General features: G+C 39.7%; 1 protein-coding gene across 1 annotated transcript in view; it reads left to right on the top strand.

Annotated features, from left to right (window-relative positions):
• The first annotated feature begins 4,021 nt into the window (after nt 1-4,021).
• LOC124278110 (vacuolar protein 8-like) overlaps nt 4,022-13,096 on the top strand; it is a 214,022-nt gene continuing 204,947 nt past the window's right edge. The window contains exon 1 of the mRNA XM_046713857.1: nt 4,022-4,503. Coding sequence (XP_046569813.1) covers nt 4,474-4,503 — 30 coding nt within the window. The 5' untranslated portion in view covers nt 4,022-4,473. The remainder of the gene's footprint in view (nt 4,504-13,096) is intronic.

Here is a 13,096-nt window from a genome sequence, read left to right as displayed (position 1 = left end):
TGATCAGCGGCTACACCAGGATGGCTTCTTTCCAGGACTGGCCAGAACAAATGGTTCAAAAAGGAAGGCAGCTAGCCCGGAGAGGATTCTTTTATACGGGCGTTGCGGACAAGGTCGTGTGTGCATGGTGTGGTTTAAGACTATGGAAATGGTGTGCAGAAGACGATATAGACTTTGAACACAACAGGTTCAACCCTTCGTGCGCATTTCTCAAAATCACGTGCCCCGTCAGGTTTGATACTGACATGAGAACTGTTTTGTGAGTAGAAATGTAGTTGTGCATATTTACGAATAAAATTTGTGAAATGTTGTTTTTACTAGCCTCTCTTGTGTTTTATATAAAAGTGTTGACGTTGTCTGCCTCGTGGGTATATTTTGGGGTGGTTTAAACAATGAAGGATACGGTGCTAGCGCGGTTTAGTATTGTAGAGGGCTTTACATAGACTGCCCGACTCAATATCTTCTTTGTTGTATTTGGTAGAATATAACCGCCTTCCCGTGTTGTATTGTAGAGAGCTTTACATAAACTGGAGGGCGTGTTATTTTTGAGTGTCTTGTTACATTTGTTTTGCTGCCTAGTATTGTAGAGAGCTTTACATTGGCAGCACGACAGTTACAGACCTTCAAAATTGTTATTCGTGCCCGCATTGGGTTTACGATACGAGGTAAAGAACGTAACACTCCGTACTACTCTTGCTGCTTTGCCGTTTTCTACCTCACATTTTGTTTCATGTAGAATATCACCGTCTTACCGTCTTGTATTGTAGAGAGCTTTACACAGACGGAGTGGTCGTGTGATTAAGAGTGTCTAGGTATTTCTTGCGGTCTAGTATTGTAGAGAGCTTTACATAGACAGCACGAGATTCCCTAGCCTCCTTCAAAAACTCAAATATTATTGGCACGCTAATGGTGTATTTATGAGGTAAAAACGCGTCTGAGAGCAATTGAGAATTTAGCTTGACGGACGGATTCTTATGGTCGCCATTTTTGTTTGTGTGACGTCATCAGTAGGTGTCACATACACAATACACGTACGCGCACACACCTGATGACCACAGATCATCGCCACTTTTTGTGACGTCAATATCATCGTTGTAGGTCGTGACGTCAGTGTGGCAGTATATTTTCGAGGTTGCGTCACCATCAGTGACGTCACTACCTTCGTTTGTAGGTCGTGACGTCACGAGACCTATCGTGACGTCATACGTGTATGACGTCAGTGTGGCTGCATATTTTCGAGGTTGTGTCACGTTACGTCACCTCGGAAATGTGCGGTCACCATACTACTTCGTGTGCATGAAAGTTTGAGCGTAAAACAACGAATGAATTGAAAAGATGAATGAAGTAGTTCCGGCATATCGTTTTTAACAAATGAAATCGTTTATTTTCTGAAGCAGCCAGTTAAAGGGCAAGTGTACACGAAAATTAACCTTTTTGTCTTGCACGTTTTCTTCATAAAAAGTGTTTATCAAGTCGTTTTATATCCAAACCCGTACATAAATCAGAAGTAACTAATTTATTATTTGCGTTATATCAATTCATATTTTCAACATTTACCAAGAGTTCTATGTCCACAATAAAAACACCATGGCTTATGTCCCTTGGAAATGACGTCATTGGTGCCCAAACGATAAACGAATGACGTCGTCAGACCTTATTAGACCCATTTCACGTGGTGCAGGTATAGGTGTGGTTCTTGTGTCTCGATGCGCAGGCTACTGTTTTAATCCACCTGTTGCTTGGCCGTCAGCTGGCTATGTGGTCAGTTCTACACTGTAATGACGTTGCAGTTTGAAAAAACGTATACATTGTACTAAGAGTGTTACCACGTAACCAAATTGTATAACATATACAACCTGAGTCGGTCGTCTTTCCAACAGTACCTTTTTTCATGAAACCTATAAAACGTATATGCACTACATCTTGCTTGCCATCGGTGAATGTGCCGGCATTCTACGTTTGTTACTAAAGTTCTTACATAAATCGTACGATATGTCACTCCTCTTCCACCTAATTCACTTTTATATCGATAGTACTCTACAGCACGCAGATAAATGCAATTTGCAGTTTTGAACACTGTTTGAAATTCGTTTTTCTATGATAGCATCCGCTGATTGTAGATAAAATTTACTAAAAATTACATGCATCGTAAATCTCGCCAGTTTTGACACATTACTAAATCACCATTCACTGCGTTTTGCGTAATTTATGGTAAAATGTCAAATTTTACTGGGAGAATTGAATTTAAAAGAAAAAGATGTATCATTGTGATCAGCAGTAGTTTTGTTGTTGTATGATCGAATCACCAATGCTCGTTCTGAAACATTATCAATGAACCGAGAATCGCTGAGAATGTTTTGGAAAATACGCAAACGTCAAAGTGAAGTTTCAGCCATATTACATAGTGTTTATAAAATCACGTCACATGTATGTCGGTTATGTTTCGTCCATAAAATTCAACACCATCTTCCTTACATGAATCCCTGAATTCCTCATACAGTTCAAAATAAACTGACAAATGGACTTTGTCACCAATACGAAGTGTTTCAGTGAAATCTAACGAAATAAATCGAAGATATGAGTTGCCGCGCTGTGAAAGAATACTTGTTTGAAATGTATACAAAGCCAATCTCAGATTTTACACTGTGTATCCGTTCGCCTACTTGTTGCATACAATTGCTCATTAGTTTTAGAACATGCATGGGAAAGGTATCGTAGCAAGCGATAGTTAAATAAAACAGGTGTATGCCAATGATTTTCTAGATTCATCACAACATATTATAGTTTTTGAAAGCATGACGCCATAACTGACGCAAACTCATGCACAACGATGACGGTACTTCCCTTAATTTCTGACTATTTCCCCTTGGTCACAATGAAAACAAAAAGAAAATAACAACCAGCAGACTGTCAGAAGTTTCGGGACTACTTACATGTCACATTTATGCATATACGTTGCTTGAAACAACGAAAATGTCCTTCGAAAACTCGTGTCAGTGAACACGCCATTTTGAAAAAGTCGCTTCGCGATAGTGATGTCATACGGACGTCAACATTGTTATACATATTTGGTATTTTCATTGAGGCGAGGTTATGAATGAAAATACACACGACCAATCCGTCCTGCTGCTTACATTTTCTGTTCTTATGCTTCTTCGTATTTTCGCGAACTATTTTTCACGTGATTAATATCAGTATTATTATCTTTTGATTTGGGACTAGACAGGAGACCAGTTTAAATTCAAGTGGCACCAATTACGTCATAATCAAAGGGCGGTAACTCTGGCCTGTTTAGCTCGGCAAAAAAATACCTCATATTGGCATAACATTTCAGCACTTATTTTGAGGGTTATACTTACGTTGTAAGAAAAATGAGTGTATATTTTCAAACATTGGTATTAACTAATTAAAACAGTTCACTTTGATTCACATAAGAATAAATGTGATTTATTCGTGTACACTTGCCCTTTAACGTAAAACAAAAGGTGTAACCTCCCTAGGGACTTACAGGAAAAAAATACTACCTTAGTCCTCTTTCCCATATGGGCAATAAAGAGCCAACAGAGAAGAGGGTGTCACACACACATATCTTTGCAACTGGGTGTTATTATAAAGAGCCAACAGAGAAGGGTACTAACACACACACACAGACAGAGAGAGAGAGAGAGAGAGAGCCAACAGAACAACGACATTGTACATGATCTGTTTGATTGGCATTTTAGAAGTTGGTTAGTAATAAGAAAGTAACATTCTTTATGGATAACATGTTTCTTATTATACATGTAACGGGGCATAAGTATAATACGATGCGACGTTTCGGCATGGATTCTTATACCTTTGTCAAGCAAGAGTGAAGTACTATGTACAGCACAGAACGGACTTATATACATCAACAGGGATTGAGTAATAACAACATGGAGGTATGAATCAAAGGGACTAACAACAACAACAACAACAATGGATGGTGGTAATAATGTGGTGACAATAAGAGGACCACATTATTACCACCATCCATTGTTGATGAGCAAAGATTCCAACTCACAGTCATAGGTTTCTGGAGCACCCAAGGTACACAGCGCGAGCTGAAATACAGGATCGATGACTGTTGTAAAAATGTTGTTTTTTTGGTCGGTCTGTGGTCAAATTAAGATAAGACTGCTAAAGTTATAATTAAAATTCAAATAACGTCGTTATTTAGATAAAATACAGGGTGTTGTGTGTCATTGTGCATTATGTCGGTTTCCAGGAATCATATCGATTAATTGTAATCAGTTGAGTTTACCTCCCTTTGAGCAACAATGTCACATATTGAAATCCGCCAGTTTATGGTATTGGTGATCAGCCGGCGATACAAGCTGTGTACGTGTTGACCCAGCACAGCTGACGCATGCATTCATCACTGCAGCATACAGGTCAAGTTTGCTGTTGGAACCACATAGTATTAGATGCATGCGTTTGTAACTTCGATGAGACATGGAGCAGGTTAAGGTAAAAGGAGGCAAGGTGAGTTGATCATGTTATCCAGGCATGAAACATCGACAGCGCCATACAGCAAACCACGTTTCATAACAGTTGGCAATTATGCTCAGTGAGAAATTCCAGGCTGCTGCAAACTGGGCTAAACACATCACAGCGTCAGCTTCATTGTGCGTTTTGGAATATACATATATGACCACTTTTATTGCAGTTACACACATCCTACACACATGACGATCTTTACAGAAGTAATTAATCATTATTTTCACACCATCACAAATGCTTGTTTTTCACAGCATGAGACTATAGTTGTCCAAGACAGACCAGTTTGTTGTGGTGTTGTCCTACCTGTGGTGGTCAGTCAGCTGTGTACAACTGGATGATATCTGGGGTCCTTTGTCCCTCTCGATCCTATGTTCCGTATACCTACATATGCATATAAGGACATGTTGCACACTGTTCCATATGTATGCACACTGTTTCATATGTACCCATGAAGATTCAGGTTAGAATTGATCTTCAGTAACCCATGCTTGTCGTAAGAATCCACTAACGGGAGGGATCGGGTGGTCAGGCTCGCTGACTTGGATGGTACATGTCATCGTATCCCAATTGCATAGATCGATGCTCAGGCTGTTGATCACTGGACTGTCTGTTCAAGACTTGATTATTTACAGACCACCGCCAGATTGCTGGAATATTGCTGAGTGTGGCATAAAACTAAACTCACTCACTCACTGTTTCATATGTATGCACATTGATGCTCCCATAAACAGTGAAGTCTGGGCCAGACAAAATGTGTTACATAAGATGGGTGGGAACAGCCAAATATGATACAGTCACTCATTAGACCTGTCTCCTTCCCATCTTGGTGGCAGATTTGGTGGAGATTCAGAAACACAGATGCCATACATGTATGACAAGTTACAAGGACGGAAGAGGTTGTTAGAGGCTGATCAGAGAACAAACAGGGTATAATTATATGATGTTATGATGATTATTTGAGGTTGTGTGAATATGGGAAAGCTCCAAAAACAACAGATGATATGATGACATACATGAAGGCATTGATAGTCATCAACTGTCCACTGCTTACATGGTATTATACTCATGGCTGCAAGTCTACTTTGATCCATTTGCTTTCAAATGTTTTTATTGTATATTTTGTGTGTGTTTTGCTGGGAACGAAATAGGGCTTAATTTGCGTACCAGGGCACGGTAAATATTGAAATGGCACATATGAAATATTTTCAATGTGCCCCGGTGGCATGGCTAAAATTATATAGATAATACCATGATTAATTTAATAGAATGCGATAAATTAACCAACCCAAATGATTCAAAATCTATTTGTGCACCCTATCAAACTATATTCACACGGCCGTGGCCTTTGCGCACAACAGTAAATCACATTTTGGATGATGACATTGTTTGTTACATGTTCCCAGTAGGATATGTAACCGGGGATGTGTTTGTTACATGTTCCCAGTAGGATATGTAACTGGGGATGTGTTTGTTACATGTTCCCAGTAGGATATGTAACCGGGGATGTGTTTGTTACATGTTCCCAGTAGGGTGTGTAACCGGGGATGTGTTTGTTACATGTTCCCAGTAGGATATGTAACCGGGGATGTGTTTGTTACATGTTCCCAGTAGGATATGTAACCGGGGATGTTCAATCATGACACACAGGTCGGGATTGAGTTTGAAGGATTTATTGGAGGAGTCAAAGTCAGAACAAATGCCCTGAAACATATATATAACAATAAGTACATGTATGTACAAATGCGTATGTAAGGGTACATCACAATTACAATTCATATTTATATTCATATATATTCACACATTTAATCAAACGGATGACGTGGTATAATGTAGTTAACTAACACATTTATCAAATACATTCAAAAATAAACTACACTGACTATGTATACATATGATATGCATAAAGACTACTTTTATATACACAAAAAGAGCTACAAGCGTACCCTGTGGGTTGTACTGGGGCGTGGACTGACTGCACCAGTTGATTATATCAACTGCATCTAAATACAAATAAATATACAAATATAAATACTATTGAAAGACTGGGTAACATTCCATGTATGAACCATACCTATGAACACTTCAAAACATACATAGTTATAGACAAACACATAAATGATAAAAAGTATATGCTCGCTCACTCATTCTCAAGGACAGAAATAGGACAGTGAAAAGCTGATGTTTAGGTGAATTAAACCGTGTATAGACTTACTGTTTTAGTTGAATTACATTTTGGGTTATACCTATATTGATTATATAGATAATAAGAAAACATGATTTTACTATAACTGATTAGGCACCATATACAAGTACATAATTGTGAAATACACAAAATACTGTAGGAATGTCTGGTCCGTCTTAGTCTACAGTGGCTTGTGTGCTGTGCTGGTGAAGTGCTCAACATTAGTATTTTAAACAAGGCAAATCAGGCGCTTTACTCCCATAACCAGACCTCCCAAAATGCAGACCTCCCAAAACGCAAATAAAAATAGCACACTACTAATTTGGGCCAAGCTGGTGACCCCTAATAAATGAATGGCCTGTCCACTCGGTATCCTCCCATTACCCCTACATCCCATTACCCCTACAGCTTATTGACAACAAAGTTCACGGTCCAATGCACTCTAATCCCCTTCCTGTTACCTGTTACCTGGACAATGGACTAGCCCAAACACATGAACACAAGATTTAATGTTTTCATTTATGGATTTAATTACACAAATAAATGAATATAATACACAGATATCTTCCTGGTCGTGACATGTATATGAGCAGCAGGTCATGTTAACTTTTTAATGTTAATTTTTGTCTTGTAAACAAGTCTCTATCCCAATTTGAGGAGATGGCCCACAGCGTCAAGGAACTGCATTGGTGTTTTCAGCCCAAGATTGTGCTGCTCCTTGAGGCGACACAAACGATGCTCCATCTCTCTGTACACTCTCTTTCTGCTTCTCTGTGCTGCTCCAAAGTCTATCTGGGAAATTTTCGCTCTCTCAGCGTGTTCAACTTTCCTGATCACCTCCACAAATCGGTAGATGTTGGGGTGTCGATGTGGGAGTCCCCGGTACAGGTGGTTGTGGAATCCCTCTAGGTTGTTGTTTGTCCTTGGACCTGTTGTTGAGTGATGGTTCCACAGTGGCAGACGGAATCTTGCGTCGTCGTCGACCCAGGTAGTCACCATGTAATCGTTGAAGGTGGCCGCTCTTGGTACATCGGGAGCGTCGTCCATGGCGTCAACCCACGTGTGCTGGATACTGTTCTGGGGTAAAAGGGGTAGTCCAGCCGCTCCTCTTACCCATCTGGATATTTCCAGATCCTCTCTGTAAGCAACAGCAAGTCCCAGATCCTGGACCTTCCTCCAAATGGCCTGACAGTAGTGGAAGAAGCAACCTTTCACTTCAGCAGTCGGAAACTCTCTCTCTATAGCATGAATTGCCGCCAGCTCAAAGTCTGTCTGGAGACAGGATGGGGCAAGCGTCCGGTTAAGTCTCTGCTGAACTTCATTCTTGATGAGTCTGAAGAGTCTGGAGTAGGTCTCAGTCTGATGTTCGGGGAGTAAGGTGAAGATGAGGGGATAGGTTGTGGTTCCACGTTTGCATGTAGGATGTACACTTGATTCCACAGACCAGGGCAGGCAGTAAAGGTTCCATCCATATAGATGATTTCAGAAGACTGCAAGGCCTGAAGACTATCCATGGTGCCAAATACCAGGATCTTATCGTCATCACCATCTGAAAACAGGAGGAAGGGTCGACCATCTGCTGTCTGCATCCAGGAATCTTGAAGGTTCACTTCCGATCTCGTCTGCGGCAAAACAGGAATTGTCTTCTGTCGATGGCAGTACATAGCACTGCTCATGGTCGGGAAGGATGGCATTAATGGTATCATATCATCGTCCAAGTTCGTAATCTCGTTGTTGTAGAGGGTGTGCATCGATGCTGACTCCTCCCGCGCTCTCTTCCTCAGGTTGCTGACAAACCGGACCTTCTGGCTATCCTTTAGAGCAGGTGATTATGCTCCGTCGCATTCCTCAAAACAACAACATTGTCTTAGAACACTGCTTCATTCTTTAATCTGCTATTGATGACTGATAAACTAAGAATGATTGATATTGTTGTGAGGAAAATTGTGAGTGATGAACTAAGAATGATTGACACTGAGTGTGATAATGTGTATAAATGAAATTTCATTTGTAACAACTTTTAAATATACTGAACATCATTGAAAACGCACCACTTATAAAAGTTCAGATTATTAAAAGCATGCGTAAGGAATTGATATTTTTTTGAGTGGATAATAAGAGATGGACAAATGACAAAAACAACAACACAGAAAAGACGCTCATTCATTGAAATGTCCCACAGTCAGAAAGGATCAAACACACGTGGGGTCACGAAAAGTCAATATCGCATGTGACCGTCATTTGCATTGACACATGCAGTTCAACGTCTCCTCATTGAGTCAATAAGCGTCCGAATAGAGTTCTTGAGGATGGCATTCCACTTCTGCAGTAGTGCAGCCTCAAGTTCCTGGATGTTTCGCATCTGTTGTCGCCGCGAAAGACTTTGACCAATTTCGTCCCACAAGTGCTCCATGGGGGGATACATCTGGCGACTGTGCAGGCCAGTGAACAACCTGGATGTGTTGCTGGGCCAGATACTGCATGAAATGTCTTGTTGTGTGTGCCCATGTGTTGTCCTGTTGAAAAGTATGGACATCTTGGTGGTGATTGAAGATAGATACGATGTGATTCTGAAGAATCTGCTCTCGGTAATAAAGGGCATTAACTCTCCCTTGACAGACATGAAGGCAGTCCTGTGATTGTAATTTATTCCACCCCAGACCATGACACTCCCACTACCCAAAGGTCTGTCTGAACCACACACTCATCAGCATAATGTTCACCACGTCTACGCCAAACACGCATTATGTAGATGAAGACGTGACTCATCAGTGACTACTACACCATGCCATTGTTGTAACCTTTACTGAAAATGCCTGCTAGTCCATTGTATATGCTCATTACGGTGTGTGTCAGTCAGAATTGGTCCAATGTAAGGATGTCCAGCATGGAGCCCTGTAGCGTGTAGACGGCGTCGCATGGAGTCAGCGCTGATGACCCCCACGTCAACCTTGAACTAGTGCAGCAGTCCTGGCAGTCGGCAGTCTTCAATCACTGATATGGACAAGGTCAATATGGCGATCCTGATGGAGCATTGTAACATGTTGTTGCCAAGGTCATTCAAGGTCACAGGTGCTGCCTGTCTACTGATGTCGTCTATGAAGCCTAACGATGGTGGAGTGGCCAAGTCCAAGTTGTCGAGCAATATCCCTGCTGCTGGTGCCAACCTGAATCATGCCTAGTGCACGTTCTCTTTCGTGAGGTGTTAACCTCGGCATCTCTGTCCTCGTTTCACAATCGTTAGTGAAGCAATGAGAATCGGTTCTCATACACCTGCATAAAATGTCACAGTCAGTATGATTTCAGAATGAAATTCACACTTTTTTCATGGCATGGCTGCATGTTGATGCATTTTGGAATTAAGAGTCATACTGTGGACAGGAATTTGTTTCTAAAGCATTTTTTCAACTGGACATGCCCTTCGACTTCATGTTAGTTATATTCATTGATCATTGTCATGCTGAAATCCATCTTGATGTATAGTATGACCAGAAATTATTGAGAATTTTAGGAATATGCTTAATTGGATTTCTAGTATAAACAACCTTGACCAGCTATCAAGTACTTGGTTTCATTCAAGAGAGAAAACTCCGTTAATCCTTTTTCATTAGTTTGTGAAGAGTTATCCCCCTTTGTTTACTTGATAGCAGACGACATTTCAGTGATCCTCAGTATGGATGATTTAGAGAAGAGGAAGTTGATTTTAGAGTATTATAACAAGGACATCAGATCAGCTAAAGTGATTTCAAGTAGAACAGGCATCCCTTTGTCCACTGTTTATCGTGTTTGAAAAATATTGCAAATGGATATGGCATTGAGCACCAGGGAGGCGCAGGGATGCGCAGGTAGGCCCAGGAAATTAACTGTCTGTGACAGGAGGTGGCTTGGTATTCTTGTTTCTAAAAACAAACAAAGTAGTTAAGAAAACTTAAGGCTGGATATGATTGATAGAGGAACTGTGGCTGTCTGTAAGGAGACAATTAGAACTGAGCTGCATGCAATGGGTTGGCAGAAAAGTCGAGGAATTCCATCACCGATCATGAAACCTGAACAAAAGGAGTGAAGGTTGAACTGGTAATTACAGCATAGAAATTTTAACTGGGACAATGTGATTTTCTCAGATGAAAGTTCTGTGTGTCTGTTTCCTAATACACTGAAATTCTGGACCAAACAAACTGAAAAACCTTTGTATCAGCGCCCAAAGTACAGTCCGAAATTTAACGTGTGGGGTGGCATATCTGTGTTAGGGGCAACGCCCCTCTGTGTATTTGAAGGGAATATGAACAGTGAGCGGTACACAGATATTCTCGAGGGACATTTACTTCCATCTGCTCACGTGTTCTATGGAAAAAAAATTATTTTCCAGCAGGACAAGGACCCAGAACATCAGTCAAAGCATTCACAGGCCTGGTTTCGGACCCAACATATGACGTTATTAGATTGGCCAAGCTATAGCCCTGACCTAAATCCAATAGAAAATATTTGGGGACTTATGAAGGAAAGTGTCAATAAGAAAAATCTGACAAATATTGCTGAAATGAAAGAAGAGGTGGTCCGATATTGGGACAGCATGGACCCCGACTTTCTAACTTCTTTGATCAGTAGCCTGCATTGCTGCCCATGGTGACTTGAAAAGTACTAACTGTTCATCTGTCTTTGAATCTGGGGTTATGTTCTGCTAATATTCACATTTAATACGTGAGTAATGAGTGAAATTTATAAAAAAAAATACAATCTTAAATTCTCAATAATTTCTGGTTGTACTGTAAATATGGACAATTTTAGACTGGTTCATTTTCAATTATGTTCAGTATATTATTGACAGACAGACAGACAATAATCTACATCTTCAAGTTTAAGCTCCTCATGATGACAGACAATGATACACTCATGCCTTAAAAGAAGGCGAACATCACTGAATGTGTAACTATTCTAAATATTATGTATGAATTATGTATTGCAATGTACATGTTTATGGGCCAACGGCCTAAAGACATGAAAAAACACACTTTGACTTGACTACACCAATATTTGATTACATATGTCATATAATTAAGCTGCAGGGGCAATCTGCCACATTCACCTAGGGCCATGGAATTACAAGATGACCTATTTATTTAAGCTACTTGTGCATAATTGTGCTCTGGACCAACCAAGTTTTGGTGTAAATATAATATTTATAAAAAGATACTGTTTCTTTTTGTTCCCCATTAAAATACCCCTTTTTAAAAGATCTAAGAGGCCCTCCATTTCTGAAAACAACAACTTTTGTTTTCTTAAGATATATTTTCATTCCTGTTTCCTTGCAAAATAATTCAAGGGCATTTATCTTTTTCTGCAATTGAATACAAGTGTCTGAAAGAGCCGAAACATCAGCAGCAAACATAAGGGCATACACGTTATTGCAAACAGCAGAAATAACTATTCTCTCACCACCTTCATTTTGCATAATTGTGCATAAATGATTAATCAATATTATAAATATTTGAGGGCTAAAAATGCATCTCTGACGGGTACCCACATTACAAGAGAATTGTTTCGAAAGTTCCTTAGGGGTTCTAACACAAGCACAAAGTGAATTATACACACAGGTATTAATATCTAAAAACTTCCCATCTAATCCAACCTTACGAAGAGAATCTATAAGTATATCATGTTTAAGTGTATCTAAATCTACCCTGCTTTTTACATGAATATTTCTGTATGATTGCCTGAAGTGTAAAAATGTGGTCCGTTGTAGAATAGTATTCCCTGAAACCAGCCTGACATTCACAAATGATATTATTTAAATGGCACCAGATTAAATAAATATTGATGAAATATAGGATGACTTGCTACATTGTTAAAACTCGTTACATGGGTGATACCATTTTCTTAATCAAGGGTACAGCCTACTAATCACGGATGCAACCAACCATAACAAGTGTTATTTTAACGGGTCTGTGTTTTGGGAGGTCTGCGCTGTCTTTAACAAAGGATTGACCAAAGCTATGTAATCTTACCCCACAGCTACCCAAAGGCAGTTAAATAATATTAAAGCTTGATTAAAGACAAGTCAACCTCAGGAGCTCAGTAGAAAGTTTATTTTATTCTGTACTGCACAGTGAAAGTTAATACATTATTTCATTACAACATTGAATATATACACCTGTGCATTAATTAAGCACCACCCTATTTTGAAAATAAGATGTGATGCTACAGAAAAGTTAGAGTATAGCCATCAATTTAATCAACCTGTAGTTAAAGAAGCTTTATCCACTGACAGTTTTACAAATACCACAACCTTTTCTATTCTTTATGAAAGAATATTTTGATGAAAATGTGATGGGACTGAATTTTTACCCAAAATAACTATTCCTCTCCTGCTCAAACTACACAATTAAATAAAGTTTT

This window comes from Haliotis rubra, unplaced genomic scaffold (assembly GCF_003918875.1).
Source record: "Haliotis rubra isolate DU_JTF1 unplaced genomic scaffold, ASM391887v1 Scf231, whole genome shotgun sequence".
In the NCBI taxonomy this organism is placed as follows: domain Eukaryota; kingdom Metazoa; phylum Mollusca; class Gastropoda; order Lepetellida; family Haliotidae; genus Haliotis; species Haliotis rubra.
This window is presented reverse-complemented; position numbering and strand designations above follow the sequence as displayed.